The 17,145-nt window shown below is 53.2% G+C and overlaps 1 protein-coding gene across 1 annotated transcript; it reads right to left on the bottom strand.

The window, feature by feature from the left end:
- Window positions 1–6,626: 6,626 nt before the first annotated feature.
- Window positions 6,627–14,421, bottom strand: LOC311208090 (nuclear GTPase SLIP-GC-like; the record flags this gene model as incomplete). The annotated part of the gene is made up of 3 exons (XM_084284511.1): window positions 6,627–6,774; window positions 7,354–7,511; window positions 14,341–14,421. 3 exons carry the CDS (start codon window positions 14,419–14,421, stop codon window positions 6,627–6,629), a joined length of 387 nt encoding a protein of 128 aa, XP_084140637.1.
- Between the last annotated feature and the right edge of the window lie 2,724 nt (window positions 14,422–17,145).

Raw genomic sequence — 17,145 nt, 5'->3', positions numbered from 1 at the left:
GAAATCTTTACCCTCAGCAAGTGAAAGCAAGCCGGGTCGGTGTGAGCTGCTGGGGGTGGGGAGGGAAGGGCAGCAGAAGCCTGCAGGAGCGGAGGGGAAGGCCAGGGACAGCGGCTCACCGCGACGTGTTGCCATGTCAATCTCGGCCAAACTCTTCCTCAGCGCCCCGGCGTTCCTGCTTTCCACGAGCAAGCTGACCTGGCTACGACCGCTTCTGTACTCCAAGGACTACTTGGGGAAGTAAAAAGGAAACAATTTTGAAGTTTGCAGCCTGCTTCGTGCCACCCACGCCCCGGCACGACCGGGGTAGTGGCTGGTGCTGGCATGTGCCGCTTCTTGATGCGCACTGCCCTGCCAAAACGGCTCGGGGCTGGCCCAGCACCTGCTCACACCCTGCACGAGAGCCTTGCAGCACTGCCACCACCCCGAAAGACGCTCCCCAGGTGCCTCCTTGCCATCGGACCGCAGAAATTAAAAAACGGCTGGATTAAAGCTGCCCGGGGCTGCTGTCTGGCCAGACCTGCTCCAAACCCTCCTGCCCCGTGCCGGTCCTGGGCACAGCATCCTGCTGCGAGCAATCAAAGCAGTGCCCAGCCGGGGCACTGATCGATTTGCTTGTACAGAGGTCGCCCTGGGTTTCGAAGAAGAAACCCCACGCGCTCGTCTGCGGCGTTGGGGCAGGTTAATCATCAACCCGCCGATGTGCGACCCGCAGCAGGCAGCCAGCTGTCCCAGCAAGGTCATTTATCACATCCTCCCCTCACCGCCAGTGCTCCACCAACCCGCAGCCCCTGCTTCGCCCCCAGCGTTTGCCTCCGTGATTATTGCGACCCCAATCAGGCTAATTGAGACCAACTCCAGCTGGCACCGCGCACGGCCAGCACCCAGGGGCGGACACGGCCAGCACCCACTGCAGGCAGCTTTTCTCACCTGTGCTCCCGGAAAACTTCTGAAATCTGGCTGTGTTTGGGCAGGGAGGAAGCTGCCACGGGCTCGTCTACAGAGCTATCGGAAAGCTAACGTTTCTTCCAGAAAAAAATAAAATAAAATAAAATAAAATAAAATAAATAAAATAAATCACAAGCCAGAGCTTGACGCTTTGGCTTCCTCCCGCCGCTGCATAAAAATGGTGAAATGAAAGCTGCTGCACGTGTCCTGCCCCTACCACGCTCTTCCTCTTTGGCCCCCCGCCAGCTTCCTCATGCCCCCGGCTCCTCTCTGCGTGGGTCACGTCTCCGTGACCGTCCCCCTACTCACACCCTTGTACCCTGGAGTGTTTTTTTTTGCTCCTTTTCCTGGAGCCGGGTGGCTCACCTGGCCTGTCCCAGCCTGCAAGCAGCCCCGGGGCTCCTCGGCTGGCAGATGACAGAGCCCGGTGTCACGGTGCAGCAGTGCCCGTGGCCTCATCCTGCCGCCTCCAGGCCTTAAAGCTAGAAGCAGAAAGCCCCCGGCGAGGGCTTTCCACAAAGGCTTTTGCACAGATTTTTCCTGTCTTTGCTTTTGCATCCAGATCTCTCCATCTCCTGTGAGCTTTTCCTAGGCTCCTGCGCCATAAAAACGCTGTCCTCACTGCTAAATGCTCCCCAAAAGCTTTGCTAACACCGTGAACAAATTCTTTCTGTTGGTTACGGAACTGCTTGGGCTCCATTTTGTGGCCATCACCCTTCGTCCTGCCCCCACACCACATGCTAACCAGCCCCGTTTTTACGGGCAGCCGGCCCTTTTCTACCCTTTTCTGCCCATCCTGGCTTTGTTCCTCCTGCAGAGCTCGGCAGTTTCTGCACCTTCCCTTTCTGGGTGCCCTGGTTCACACACGACCCCACTGCAAGGCGTAGCTTTCCTGCAAGCAGTGCCTGGGGTTTGATGGCTCACCGACTGCTGTGACTCAGGGAGTTTTTTCTTCTCGCCTTCATCTGTCTTTTGCCACGTCTGTGGTGTGTGTAGCATGTGTCATGGTTAACAGGGGCTGAGGAAGGAAATCGTCTGATATGACGAGGAGTGATGGCTTTAAGCTCAGAGAGGGAAGGTTCAGGTGAGGCATTAGGAGGAAATCCTTCCAGTTTCAGGCTGCCCCAGCCCTGGGGGTGCCCAAGGCCGGGCTGGATGGGGCTGGGGGCAGCCTGGGCTGGGGGCAGGGGTCCCTGCCACAGCACAGGTGGCACTGGAGGGGCTTCAAGGTCGGGTTGCCCAAAGCCCCATCCAGCCTGGCCTTGAACACCTCCAGGGATGGAGCACCCACAGCTTCTCTGGGCAACCTGTGGCATGGCTTTTCTAGCCCAGGCATGGCTTTGGTAGGAGCACACTAAGTATGCACGAGTCTGTTCCGAACATTTTTATTGTATTAGCAAAATATCAGAAGAGATATAAGCCTCGTCGGTAAAATCGGGCTTCGTTTGGGGTGTAGGCACACCGGGTGACGGAGTGAAACACACACACATATCTCCACGTGCACGAAGGGGCCCAGAGACACAGCAGCCAGTGAAACCTCAAGAACCTCATCACAGACACAGGCACCGTGGTCCTGCTTCTCCCAGGAGAGCATCACTTCCATGGTCCGGGCTGCCAGCACCACGAGGAGTCAGAGCTGGAGCCCCCTCGGGTGTGGAACATGGCATGGCATGCAGGGCAGGGGCACTGCCCGGCTCTCTTACTTAAATAGTACCATAAAATGCATACAAAATAGCTCAGAAATGCTTTTATAAAAGGAAAAAAAATCACCAGAGGTGATTTCCCATGAAGCCACGGAGTAAAGAGAATGTGAAATGTGTTCATCTGATTCGTGTCCATATGGAACAATGCTAGGGTATGATGAAACGTGATTTCTGTCTTACATACCCTTGTATAACCACAGGTCTAAGAACAGAGTGGTTAACGTATAGAGTTCTTGTACCTTGCAAAGGAATGGTCCAGCAATCCGTGTCAATAGGGGATAAGAACAAAGGGGATCAGAATAACTGCTAACTATTGGGACTGCTGCATGGGACGCTATGCAAGTCTCTGATATGTGGCCAGGAGATTAAGGAGAAGGGGAAAGCTGAAGGACGACTAAAAGACAAAGCTTGCAGGGGACGCTGCACAAGTCTCGGACATCCAGCCAAGTTGGACAAAGGAGAAGGACAAGAGGGAGGAAGACTATGAGCCTTCAGCACGAGAGACCCCCAGAGACCCCCAGAGGGACCACCGGAGACTGATACGCATGCTCCAGTAGGAGGGTTTGGATTCTGGAAACGAATTATAATAACCCTGGGTTTTTTTAGAAGTATTAATGAGTATGTATTAGCCTAGGAGCATAAAAACCAGCTGCTTGATGTAACTGGTGTTCGTCTTGGTGGAGCAGAGGCTCCCGGCACACCCAGTGCTGCTTGCTTACCTCTATTTCCTTAATAAATTGTAAACTTTGATTGTAACCCTATTTCTATCCCTGGAAGTCTTCAAAAGACGTTTAGATGTAGAGCTTAGGGATATCGTTTAGTGGGGACTGTTAGCATTAGGTCAGAGGTTGGACTCGATGATCTTGAGGTCTCTTCCAACCTAGAAATTCTGTGATTCTGTGATTGGGACTTAGCCATTTATTACAAGAGCAAGCCACCAACGTGAATAATAAAACCACATCGTCGGAGACAATTCCCGCGGCTCTCTAAGTGACTTTGGCTGATTGCAGGGCCTTGTGAATGTTGATGATGGTGAAAAATTCTCTCTGTAAGTCTGCAGGAACAGAGGAGCCTGTTAGAGCGGGCTGGACATCTGCCCCTTGGTCCTGGGAAGCCTGCCCCTGCCTCTCCTGCTCTGGGGAAGGGGGGAGATTCCCCCAGGGCAATCCCCCTGGGAAGCCAGGTGGTATTTATTTATCCCCATCACCAAACACGTGCCCACACCAAATTATGGATGTGGGGACTGAAGCACAGCGAGAGAAGAGCAACTCGCAGGGGAGCTGCTGTGGGGCAAAGCCACAGCTGGGATGTGGGCACCCTGCTGGCCTGCAGCATCTTCCTCTGATGCCCAAGGGAACGCAAGGAAAGTTCCTCGTGGCTGGGCCTGCAGCCCCTCCTCACCCTGTCAGCCACCCTCTCGTACCCCCAAATCGGGGAGGAAGGAGTGCAGGACCTGCACGAACAGCCCCAAAGCCGTGCTCGCGGCCATACCTGGCAGCTTGCCGTCCAGCTGGTCCCACGGGCAAAAGACCAAGCCGAGAACGCTGGAAAAGTCCTCCTCCAGCTTCCTGGGGATCTGCTTCTGCAAGCGCCAGGCAGCCAAGCACATGAGCAGGGGACAGGGCTGAAGCGCCCCAGTCCCTCCCAGTGCCCGTGGGGACCCTGGGACGGGGAAAGCTCGGGGGCAGCCACCCCCCACCTCCATCCAGCCAATTCGTTGCTGCGGGTGCTGGTGCACAAGAAGGAGAGCCCAGCTCGATATTTTGATAAGGGTTAAGGATTTCCATACGGCTTTTCAGAGCAGAGCCTCTCTGGTAAAATGAGCCACGAGAGCCCACCAGGGCTGATGGGCTCCGGGGGGTGGAGGTGGCAGCTTTGAGCTCCTCTAAGCCCCTTCACCCAAACTGTGGTTAACGTGGGGAGAGGAGTGAGGTGGGTACCAGTTACAGGGAACTGCTAGACCAGTTACAAGTCTGCAGGCAGCCCCTCCAGTACAGGAGGGTCTACACATTGGTGCCTCGAGCTGAACTTTGTCCCTAGTGGTGATGTGCAATGGCTAAATGATGTCAAACACCTCTGTGCTTCTGGAGGCTGCTCTGCTGCCGAAAAAGCAGTGCCAGCAGTGGCCTACGGCATACATGAGAACCTGCTGAAGCCAACATCTCCCAAGGAAATTCCTTCCCGTTATCACACGCATTCACAAGATCCTTTTTGGAGCATTGTCCCCTACCCACAAGCACTGACCATGGCTGGAGGGAGGTCCCCAAGGCGCCCAACGTACCTGCATGTCCTGGAGGTGCCCTTTCATGCTCTCCTCAGCTCTTTCAAACATTCCTCTCTCCACCTCTCTCGTCACCCCGGTGCTAAGGATGGTTTTCATCCGCTGGAAGGCTTGTAGTCCTCTTACCGTGGCCGCCTCTGTGGCAAAGAGGGGACTGTCACACGGGGATCCAGAGCGAGGACACAGGTGGGGACAAGGGGCAGGACTTTGCTTTGGGAAAGGGACAAGAAGAGCATAGCCAGAGTCTTCTACAGAGGGAGGCCAAGCTGCTTGTGCTGGGGAGCTGATTGAACGGAGCTGGCTTCCCAGAGAAAGAAGCCCCTCGTGCTCCTCAGGACGCAGAAGCACCCGTACAGATCAGCCCCGAGCTGCGGGAGATGCTGCCAGAGCCCTGCTCTTTGGGGCAAGAAACCTTCACGCACGATTTCCACCTCCTGGCTCTCATGGAAAGGACAGGACCAATTTGCATCACCAGATTTTTTGACGCCGGGCCCAAGCCCATTTTCCTGCACGTTTCGCAGGCACTAATTAAACAGGGATGTTCCCCAACAGGAGCTCGTTATTTTTCCTCTCAGTATTTTTTTCCCCGTGCCCCACGAATGTTTCCAGAGGTCAGAGAAAGAGCAGCTGGCTGTGAGGAGAGCTCTGTTGGGGTGGCCCGTCCCCAGGACACCTCCCTGCTTTGGCCCAGCAGTGCATTTCCACAACTAACTACCCCAGGAATTAAGGTGTCTTCCTAAAGCCAACGCGAGCAACTTCTGGATTTGGGGTTTTGAACTGTTTCGCTTTCCGACTGTGCCACCTACTGATAGGAAAGGAAGGAAAATCCAAAATCAGATTCAGCAGCTTATTGCTTTAGCATCTTTCCTCTCCTTCCTTCAGAGGCAGTCAGTCTAATAAGAATGAATTACTTCTAGAAAATATCCATGATTTACAAAAAATATAGAAAATAGAGTAAATCAGGGAAGGAATTTTCTCTATTTGTGCATGATCTACTTTGGATTTCAGAAATCTCTCTGAGTTTATGACCAAATAACAGATAATCCTTTTGCCCCGTAGATTTCTTTGCAGCCTTTCTACAGGTAGGTGGTAAGCCTGGGCCCTTCTTCTGAGCCCTTACTGGGGTTGTTCTGTGAAAATCAAAACCTCCAGGGACAAAGAGGAAAAAAACGAGGTTGCTGGTCTTACCTTCATAGCAGAGCAGCAGGTCATTTTGAATGGACGCTGCAAGGGACTGGTAGATTTCTGCTTTCCTCTGCAGGATGAATTTTTCAGCCTCAGCGACGATGAAGTCTGTCTGCAGGAGTAAGTTCAAATGTTTGCCCACCGGTGCTTCAGTCATACAAACAAACACAGCTAACAACTTCAGAATAAAAATCTCAGAATGATGGCCTAAATATGAGGGTGTCGTTCACAGGATGACCGGGACAGTTGGTGCCAGCGGGCATCACCTTTCTGCTGTGCCCTGAATTAACACGGCAGAAGGCTGGCTGGGACGTTTTATGCCAGGACTCAGGAAAGCCTTCAGCCTCCTGAAGATCACGCTCACTAGAGACCTTGTGGAACTGCTCATGTGGCTCCTTCTCACCTCTCCAGGAGCTTGAGACAGAGCTAATCACCTCCCCAGGTCCCACGGAGGCCGTGCTTTCCCCCTTTCCTTCTCCCATTGCTCGTTCCTGCTCGCACAGCCCCCTTCAAGGTGAGCTCACCTCCTGCTTGAGGAAATGGAGCTGGTTGCTGTCAGCCACCAGTTGCACCCCAACTTCCTGCAGTTTCTGCTGCACGGCGTTTTTGAAAGCGTCCAGGCAGATTTTCAGTGTGGAACGGGTGCTCATCTGGATCCTGCGGGGCGGGAAATTCATCGGGAAGGACAAAGCCAAAGACGGATCCTCCCCACCCAGCAGGGCAGGACGTCCATCCAAAGCCAGGGAAGGACAAAGCAAGCACAGCAGCACGGTTTCCATGCTTCCTTCGCCTTTAGCTAGACCAGACAGAGGATGTGGTTATTTTTTCTTTGCAAAGGAACAAATGCTGCACGCAATGGGTTTTCCCTTCATAAACCCATCAGGTTTATGAAGGGAAAAATAGGGAGAAAGGGAGAAAAAATGATGCTGATCAAGGCTAAGCGAGGAGCAGCTCGGTGCACTTGTCCTGACACCACAGCCTGCCCTGTTTTCCTATTAAACTGCCTCCCATAAACAAAATAATAAACAAAAAAAGGGAGGTTCAACCTATGTCGCAGAGCGTTGGGGTTGGACATTTGGAGAGGTTTCGCAGTGCAAGGCTTTGGGAGCAGGCTGCTTTGGGAGGTTGAAAGGTCCCAAAAGCGGAGGCGGGTGGGAAGCAGAGAGACAAATCCCCAGCAGCAAGGAGCTGCTCGGCCCTCCTGCTGCACCCCCGGGGCCCTGCCTGGCACCTCACCTGAACACCTCCCCGAAGCTGGGGTCGATTTTCCTGTAGATGGGCTGCGCCAGGGCGTCGTTGATGTCGATCCTGAGGAAGGTGCGGGAGGCGTACACCCCCTTCTTCAGGCACACGGCCTTCAGGGTGCGGTGGTAGCCCTGGTGCCCGTGGCTGCGCTGCGGGACGGGAGGCGCAGGCCGTGAGGCCATGAAAACAGCCCAGGAGCAAACTTGCAGGGGGGGAAGGACGGGGTTTCCAGCTAAATTTTTGGAGGCTGGGGCTGCGTTGGACCAAAGGAACCTCAAGCCAGCCCAGCAGCCGCTGCTGAGGCCTCCTTTCCACGCAGCTCCTTCCTACCACCCTGGGGCAGAGGAGGTTGTTTGTTTTTTTTTTTTTGGGGTGGTTTTGCTTGGCTGGGAGGCAGCTGGCCAAGTCCCCACCCCAGAGAGTTTTGCAATGTTTTAGCTCGTTTCACCAGGAAGGGCATTTCCACAACTTCCAGGTCACTGCCTGAGCTGCCAAGCTGCCGACTTGGGCTTCCCCTTGCCGGAGGCCAACTTTTGGCTACGCCACCCCCGAGCAATGCTGCAGCAGGGCTTGTGCTCATGTCCCCGGTCCTTGCACCCCCAAGGACCAGAATCCAACGTGCTTCCAAGTGCTGCTGTTTGCATCCAGGCTCCAGGCAACAGAAAGGAAAAAGCAAACTGTGCCCCGCACATCTGCAGCCCCCCAGGACACTGCTAGCCCCCAGGGCTAGCACAGCCCCTGCCCGGGCACGCTGCCACCCAGCTAAAACCGTCCTGCAGAGACAAGCAAAGAAATGTCACTTGGTGTGGGGGTCTGGCACAAGCAAGCTAGTGCACTTGAAGACTTTGAGCACCAGGAGGCATTTCCCCATTGCACAACAGTGGTTTGAGCCTTGGGTGACAGCCAAATAGGGTTGCAGGGGACCTGCTGCTGGTTTTAGGGCATTGATGCCACGCAGCCCAGCAGGTCTCTTTGTCCTTTAAACTGTCCTTGGTGGTTCGTGACTTGGTGTCCTTGGAAGTGCGTGACAGACTGAAAAGAAGGGCTGTTTTATCCAAGTTTTGAGTGGTGGTGCCTCATATATGGGCCTGGCAGTGTATCTTGTGATCCTATTTTTGCTCTTAAATGCTTTGTGACAAGAAAAAGGCGGGAGCATTATCTAAGTAACTAACAGTTGAGAAGTGTTGGTGTATTTGCTGTAGTGTTTGGTCAGTTTCCCAAGTACTGGCGGGGGGCTGACTGATTCATTTCTTTGGTGGTTCGGGCTTGAGCCCTGGGAATTTGGTAAGAACGGGGAGTGTGAGTTTATTTAGGCATCACTACCTTTTAAACCCCCATATTGATGGATACACAGGAGTGATTCCTTGTTTTGTATGGGCTTACTAACAAAGTGCATGAGAAAAATGCTTGAAATTCAGTCCTGTTGAAATGTGAATTTTTGTGGAAAAGGTGGTAATGTTTGTCTAGAAGACTGAAGGCTGTGTGCTCCAGCTGTTTTCCTGAAGTTCTGTGGATTTATGATTGAAACGGGGCTCGTTAATAATCTGAAATAGTAAAGTTTGTATGTGGGAAGAAGAGTTTAATCTCAGAGAATTGGGACATTTGGGAAGAAGATTAGGAAAAGATAGTAAAAACCCGCAGTAAAAAGGTTTGCATGGAAATTGAAAGAAAGGACAAGTAACTAGTAAGGAATAGTAATAAATAAATAAATAAATAAATAAATAAATAAATAAATAAATAAATAAAAGGGAATGGGAAATCAAGGAAATGGGTAATATCCAAAACAAAGACGTTTTAAAGAAAGCCTCCTTGGGTGCATATTGGCACATTCGAAGAACTGGGGGCACAGAAAGCAAGGGGACTTTCACTAGGTATTGCAATCAGTGGTGGCCACTATATAAACTAAACGGCCACTTTATAGATCAATCGACTATAACACTATCTTGCAATTAATGTTGTTTTTGAGGAGAGAAGGAAAATAGGATTAAATGTCTCATACTGGTATGTTGTTTCAGCATCTTAGAGGAAAAGAGTGGAATTAAGTTGGCCCCTGACTGAGCCTTTGGTGTTGGCATGAGAAAAGTACAGGAGAAAAATAAAGGAAGGGTTAAAAGAATTGCTGAAGGTGTGGCATGTAGTATTTAACAGAGCTGTTTGAAGTTGAATGAGCAGGCAAAGAGGATGTAGGAATGTTAATAGTTCTGCCTCAACAGGAGGCTGTGATCCCAAAATCACCGGTGTGAGCTCTTTGGGGCAGAGGGACCATGACAGTCCGAGAGTTGTCACGGAAACAGAAAAGCAGTTAACCCTTAAAACAACCTGAGTTTATGAGTGAGCTCAGATTGCCCATGGGACCGCTCACGGAGCTGTTGACAATTGCATTCCCCTGACCGACCCCACCCTGAGACTACAGTCACCCCGGAAATAATGAACGGTAAATACCAAAATCTGGTTAAATTGGAAATGGAGAATCTGTTCCAACAAAATCCAGAAGAAACCCCTATGGAATTTTTGGACCGACTGGTCCAATGGAAAACAAAACAAAACAAACAAACGAACCTAGAGAAAATAGGGGCTAAGTCAGAAGAAGGAAAATGGACACTGCCAGACAGGTGAGAGATATTGCCAAAAGCTTATGCAAAGCAAATATTGGGACGTTTGCATGCACAAACACATTGGGGTACAAAGGTGTTAAGTGATCATTTACTAAAACAATTTGGTTGCATTGTTTGTTTTTTTTTTGAAATAGCAAAGCAAATTACATAACCGTTGCTTAACTTGTCAGAAGATAAAAAAGAAAGTGTTTCAACAAGCAGCCACAGGGGGGAGAAACAAAACAAAACAAAACAGCTTATAGGCCTTTTGAGAAAGTACAAGTTGGTTTCACTGAATTGCCCAAAGTAGAGAGGATAAAATATCTATTGTTAATAGTAGATCATTTAACACAATGGGTAGAAGCTTATCCCATAGCACGAGCTACGGCACAAATGGTGGTAAAACTTCTATTAGAACACCTGATACCTAGATATGGGATAATCCAGGCCATTGATTCTGATCAGGGCACACACCTTACTTCTAAAATAATAAAATTATTATGTCAATCATTAGGTATTCAGTGGGAATACCATACTCCATGGCACCCACAAAGCTCAGGGAAAGTAGAAAGAATGAATCAAACAATAAAACAATAGGCTAAATTAATGATCGAGACACAAATGCCCTGGACGAAATGCTTACCATTAGCACTTTTAAACATAAGAACTAAACCACACAGTGAGACTGGATTATCACCATATGAAATGTTATATGGTATGCCTTATTCTCAAGGGATGACTCTAGGGAACAATGTAGTTGAGGATCGTAGCATCCAGAAATATATAATTACTATTGGAAGGAGATTACAAGAGCTAAGAGAAATTGGAATGATGGCTCAAACACCACCTTTAGGATTTGCTGTTCATAAAATACAACCAGGAGACAAGGTCTTAATAAATAAACCTGCAGGGAAGAATCACTGAACCCCCGATGGGAGGGACTGTACCTTGTTTTACTGACTACTGAAACAGCTGTCAGAACAGCAGAAAGGGGTTGGACCCACGCATCCAGAATAAAAGGACCAGTAACTACTGATACTTGGAGGGTTGAGTCTGCTCCTGGGGAACTGAAACTCAAGCTAAGGAAGAACTAATATTCTGGCAACGAGGCTCTGCATGAATTAAGGATGCCAAATAAAGGGGACAAGCCTGAAGGGAGGAAAGGGAGAAGGCAAGACTGGGGCAGGACCCTCCACTGCGGAGTGTATGGTCTACCGAGGGAGGCAACCCCTATGGGTATTGACTTCCGAGTGAGAGGGCCTCGACTGGACTGGAAGTAGTAATGAATATGTATTAGCCTAGGAGCATAAAAATCAGCTGCTTGATGTAACTGGTGTGCGTCTAGGTGGAGCGGAGACTCCTGACGCACCCAGCGCTGTTTGCTTACCTCTATTCTTTTAATAAATTGTAAACTTTGATTATAATCCTATTTTGGGACTGAGCCATTTATAACACTTTGGTCTGTCTGTCTTTGGGAAGGCGGTACACAAATGGAAGAAAACTCTGGAGCTACCTGACCCTGCTGGTAATGAAGAATGCTTTGAGGAACGCTGTGAGGTATGCGGTGAGCCTCTCGCTAGGGACACACAAGAGGGATCGAGCCTGCCAAATGGACATCTGAAGAGACCAAGCAGGAAGGAGCAGTGTGGGACACACTCCACAGTCTCCAGACCTGTGGCTGCGATGGAGTAGGACAGGGGAAGTCTCTCCACACCCCAGATCCCATGTGGCCTCTGCCCCCATGGGCACAGCCACCTGCCCCAGATGCCCTTGACCAGCTTCAGAGAGCTGGGATGGAGCCACTGCCAGGCTGGGGGTGTCAGACCCATCTGCCCACTGAGGCAGGGACCGGCACCCTCGGGGGAGCTCAGCACCCTGCTGCAGTGGGAAGCGGAGCAAGACTTGGGACTGCATTGTGGGAGCCGTGGGAGAACTCCCCAAATGATCCTTGAAGGGACATTGAGAAACAGAGCCCTAGGCTGTGCAAGGGGCCAGCTCTGCACTTTCTGGGGCGCTGGCAGAGGCAGGGAAGCGTCCAGCAGCACAAGCCTCTTCCCAGGGCCACCAACCCAGCACGGGTGCTGGCTGGACACCCCTGGGGCTCACAGCCAGCTCAGACAGACAGGCCGGAGGAAAGGGCTGATAGGAGCCTCAAGAAGTTCCTTAAGAAGCGCAGGGTCCTGCCCCTGGGGTGGAGCAAGCCCAGCACCACCACCTGCTGGGGGCAGCCGGCTGGAAGCAGCCTGGCAGAGAAGGGCCTGGGGTCCTGGTGGGCACCGAGCTGAACAGGAGCCAGCAAAGGGCCCTGGCCACAAAGAGGGCTGCTGCTCTGTTGGGCTGCACTGGGCAAAGTGCTGCCAGCAGGGCAAGGGAGGGGATCCTTCCTCAGCACCGGTGAGACCCCGTCTGCAGTACTGGGACCAGGTCTGGGCTCCCCAGATGGATTTTTGCTAATACAGAGACAGAAGAAAATGCCTTCCAGCTGGGAACTGGTCACCGCAAAACCTAGCCTGGGAACCAGAAGCTTCCTTGGAGAGGCACAGGGTGCACCCAGGAACTTTGTGCAGCCTGAGATACTGAAAAGAAGGGCAGTGACAAGGAACTGAAACAGCAGCACCTCATCTGGAAAAGAGAAAAACATCCTGAGAAAGTAGGAATCGGCGACTGCTCTTGGCCATTGCAGCTGGAAGAACCAGGGGGCACTGTGGGGAAAGCAGAAGCTGCCGTGGCGGGCAGGACACGTTAGGTTGGGTGTTAGGAAGAACTTCTGTACCAAAAGGGTTGTTAGGCATTGGAACGGGCTGCCCAGGGAAGTGGTGGAGTCACCATCCCTGGAAGTCTTTAAAAGACGTTTAGATGTAGAGCTTAGCGATATGGTTTAGTGGGGACTGTTTGTGTTAGGTCAGAGGTTGGACTCGATGATCTTGAGGTCTCTTCCAACCTAGAAATTCTGTGATTCTGTGATTCTGTGAGATTACAAAATATAAATAATATACACTATATACTGTGCATTATAAATAATATATACTAGATATTGTGCATTATATATCGTATACTGCATATTGTATACTATATATCATATCTGATATATCTGATATAACTGATAATCTGATATATCTGATATACCTGATATCTGAAATATATATTTATTTTATGTTATATATACTATATATTAGATATTAGATTATAATTAGATAATTAGATTATAATTAGATCATTAATTGTATAATATATGTTATATATTACATATTATATATTATACACTATAAACTACATACTATATATAACATATATTACATATTACATGTTGCATATTATATATTAATAGTGGCACGTTCCCGTATATTAATATATATACTTTATATATATATACACACTTGCTACTATACTGTTGATTGCTGCTCCTATTGACAATATAGATCTATCTATATATAGTTACTTTCTTGGCCATAATTCTTAATGGCCTGTTATACATTTGCTTCATTAATTATGCGTACATTTGCTAGTGGTGGTTGGCAATAATCTGTAATCAGATGGGGAAATTTAGGGAATAAAGCCTCGGTGTCTGTTTATCACAGACCCCTCTGAACTCGCAGCCGTGATCTCCGTGCACCTGCAGGCCAGAAGGAGAAGGAGCAGCAGGCCAGGACAGCTCACATCAAGGTTTCTCAAATAAAACTCCCATCATGAGCTCATTTCTCAAATAAAACCACACTCGTGAGCTGCCGCGGTGATTTTTACGGCCAGCTCAGAGCCCAGCCCCACTGGGACCTGAGTGCCCTCCTGAACCTCGCTGTGCACAGGAGTTGCCCTACGTGTGTCCCCAGATATGGGACAACCACACAGCAGAAATACATCCTCTATCAGGGACTGCAGCACCCACCGGACCTCCTCAGTCCCAAACCAGGGGACCTCAAACCTCGGCTGATGTGTGACCCCGCTCAGCCCATGCCTACAGAGCCTGTCCTCCCGTGCCCAGCCCTCCTGCCTTAGGACCACCGTGACGGGCTCACCCAGCCCCACAGAGCTTGGAGCAACCCCAGAGCCCTTCCCCAACCCCCCCTTTACTCCTGGCTGCCTGTAGCCGACTTGGATTCCCTGCGAAGGCAGCACCGCTCCCACCTTCAAGAAGAGCAAGAAAGGGAACCAGAGACCCCCCCAGCTCCTCGGTGCGGGGTCTGGGGGACGTGCCGGTGGCCCTGGCATCATCCCCCTATTCCCGGCCTCCTCCTCCTCTCTCCATGGTAACAGCAGACACCAAAACCATGGCAACCCCATGGCAACAGCACGGGGATGCCACCGGCTTCCGCAGCCAAAGGCGAGTGGATGCCTGGGCCACCGCGGAGCTGCGTTCCTCCAGGTTTGGTGGCCACCACCTTCCCACCCCGCTGTCATGAACACCAGTGGCTCCGGGTGGAGAAGGATTTGTCCTTTCGGTCATTTCGGTCATTTCGGCCTCCTCCATCGCTGGGCTGGGGGGCAGGACCCCTGCCTGGCCCCTTTGTGGCGTAGTGGGGGAAAAATCCCGGTCAGAGGTCTGAAAGGAGAGCAGAAGAGCAGATCTAGCCCCATTTGGGGCCCTTTTCTGCTAAATCCTTCCTCCTTTTCCAAACCTGAGGGCCTGACCCTGCTGCTTCCGAGGGCTGAGGAGAGATGGGGTGCTGGTGGGGGGCACCCACAATGGGGAAATAGGGCCCCCACGCTGCTGACTCGAGCACCTATGCTCCTGTTGGGGTGCATCCCTTACCAGCAGCATATTTATCCCGGCTCCTAGTGACACCCACCCCAAAAGCACCCCAATCTCATCACCCTGTTGTCACCCCGTTGCCAGCCCTGCTGGGGTGTCCCCAGCACCGAGCACTGCCACGGAGCTGGATTTTGGGGGCGACGCGGGGGTGTCAGCGCTGTGCCCGCCCCGCAGCAGCCTCCCACCCTTGCTCCGAGCACCGAGGACTGGGATTTTTCCTCCCAGAAAACCAAAAATCGAGGCCGGGGTTTCCAAGTCCATCATGCAAACAGCTGCTTTCCTGGGACTCGCTCCGGGGTGGGAAGCCCGGAGGATATTTCTCCGGCTCGGGTTGGCCGTCCTGAAGATGGCAGCAATAACATGCAGCAGCCGTGCAGCGGCTCCGAGCGAGTGGGGACCGCTGCATCCCACCCTCCTGCTCGAAGGACACCCCCAGCCGCCTCTCCTGCCTGCGTCTCCCCACTTTCTGCCTGTCTCCGGCACGGCACAACTTCTTCTGCTCCTCTCCTCAGCACGCCAAACCTCTGCTGGAGGACCCCGGAGCTGCCACCGGTGTCCTCCTCCTCCAGCACCCAGACCCTCCGGCACCATCCCCTGCACCCTGGCGAAAGTAAGTTGGTGCCTTTTGGCCTCCAGCAGCCCCGTGCGGGGATGCTCGAAGCCGTGCCCAAGCCCCGCTCCCTGCTGATGGGAGAGGTGCTATTAATAAATCCTGTCAGCTTTTATCGCTTCTCTCTGTGCCAAGAAGAAGAGGGTGGTTTGGGGAAGGAGGGGGGGGGTCGGGGAGGCGGGGGGAAACCTGTTTCTCTCGAGCATTTCTTAGCTACGAGCTCGCCCTGGGTGCAGGAGCATGGGATGGCTCAGCAGGCTGTTGAACCAGCTCTCCTGTAAGTCTCGGGGCTGTGGGTGGGAGGCTCGGGGTTTTGGGGTTCATTTTGGGCAGGGATCAGCAGGACAAAAGCCTGGCCCTGCTCCCCGGGGGGGCCGTGCTGCCCGGCGTCCCGCAGTGTCCATCCCAAACTTAACGAGGAGCCCAGGCACCTCCTCGGGAGGGCACGGGGAGAGAAGAAATGTGTGCGGGGAGCTGCTGCAGCTCTCCACGGAGCCGTGGCAGCGAGCAGAGGGGATCCAGGAGCCGGTGGTCTCTGCCCCCACCCCCCCAAAAAAACACCACCCATGCTAGGAGGGGGTCACCCATTGCCCGCAGCGCTTCCCCCCTTGCCCTTTTGCTGGAGATGCTGGCCCGCACGGGGCGTGAGGAGGGAGCTGCAGGGCTTTGATGGCATTTAGGCATGGAAACAGCTCGGCTGGCAAGCGGAGAGTGGGCGCAGGCTGTCAGCGCCGCTCCGCCTGCGTGGGAGAGCCGCCGCGGGAGCTCTGGGCTGGCAGAGGGTGATGGTGACCACCCTGTGCTCATCCCCGCTGCTCCTGGTCCCCGAGGAGGGGTTCGTCTGGTCCCCGTGGCTCCTTCCTGCACCCCTCGGGGCGCGAGGAGGTCCTGCTGCAATCCGTGTCCAGCTTTGGGGTGCTCTGGCTGCGTTGGGTGCGTGCAGCGAGGGGGCTGTGCCCCAAACCTTGTGCCTAGAGGGTGAGCTTGGGGCAGGAGGGGAGGAGAGAGGACTGCAAAGAGATGCTGGGGTGAGAGCTGTCACTGAACGCCTCTTCCCAAGGCACCCACGCAGGGAGAAACCCCCCGGACCCCCCTGTGCCATGCCATGGGGCTGCGGGATGGGGTGCAGCCACCGATGGGCACTCTGCAGGGGACCCCTGGGGACGTCACGGCTCCCCCAAACCCTGCTGGCAGCGGGGCTGGGTGGTCTCAGCAGCGATGGGGTACCGATAGCTGGAGCAGGGGCTGCGCCACCCCGATGCAGCCCTCCTCCCCACGGCACGACCCAGCCCCAGAGCCAGATCCCCTATGGGGAAGAGGAATCTCTGCCGTGGGGCTGGGGGGGCTTCCCAGGAGGAGCCCGTTAGCCCACGAAGCCTGCGGGGCTGCAGCAGATGCAGTTTGTGGCTTCTGCCTGCAGAGCTGGCGGCAGAAGGAAGACGCCTGCCCGGGTTTAGGGGAAGTGCCCCGCTGCGGCTTCACCCCGCTGCTTCCCCCATCCCGCCCCGCTGCACGGCTGTGCCCCCACAACCCCCCCCCCACCACCACGACCGTGTTTTGGGGTGACCCCCTCCTCCTCCAGCTCTTCCTCGGCTCCTCGGTGCCCAGCCCCAGCTGAGGTTAAGTTTTGGCGTTGCTCCGGGGCTGGGGGCACTTTTCCAGGCAGCCCACCTTGCGGAGGGGATCCTCGGCGAGCAAATATCCGGGGAGCCCTGGGGCACCCCGTAAACAGGAGGGGGTGGCCCAAGGCGGTGGTGGTGACGGTGCCAGCCCCCACCCCGCACCCCCGGACGTTGGCACAGCGGCTCTTGCACCATCCTCCTTCCTGCCCC

The sequence above is a fragment of the Netta rufina genome, assembly GCF_964035555.1.
Source record: "Netta rufina genome assembly, chromosome: 3".
Taxonomy (NCBI): domain Eukaryota; kingdom Metazoa; phylum Chordata; class Aves; order Anseriformes; family Anatidae; genus Netta; species Netta rufina.
Note: the sequence above shows the minus strand (reverse complement) of the source record. Positions and strands in the feature narration are given on the sequence as shown.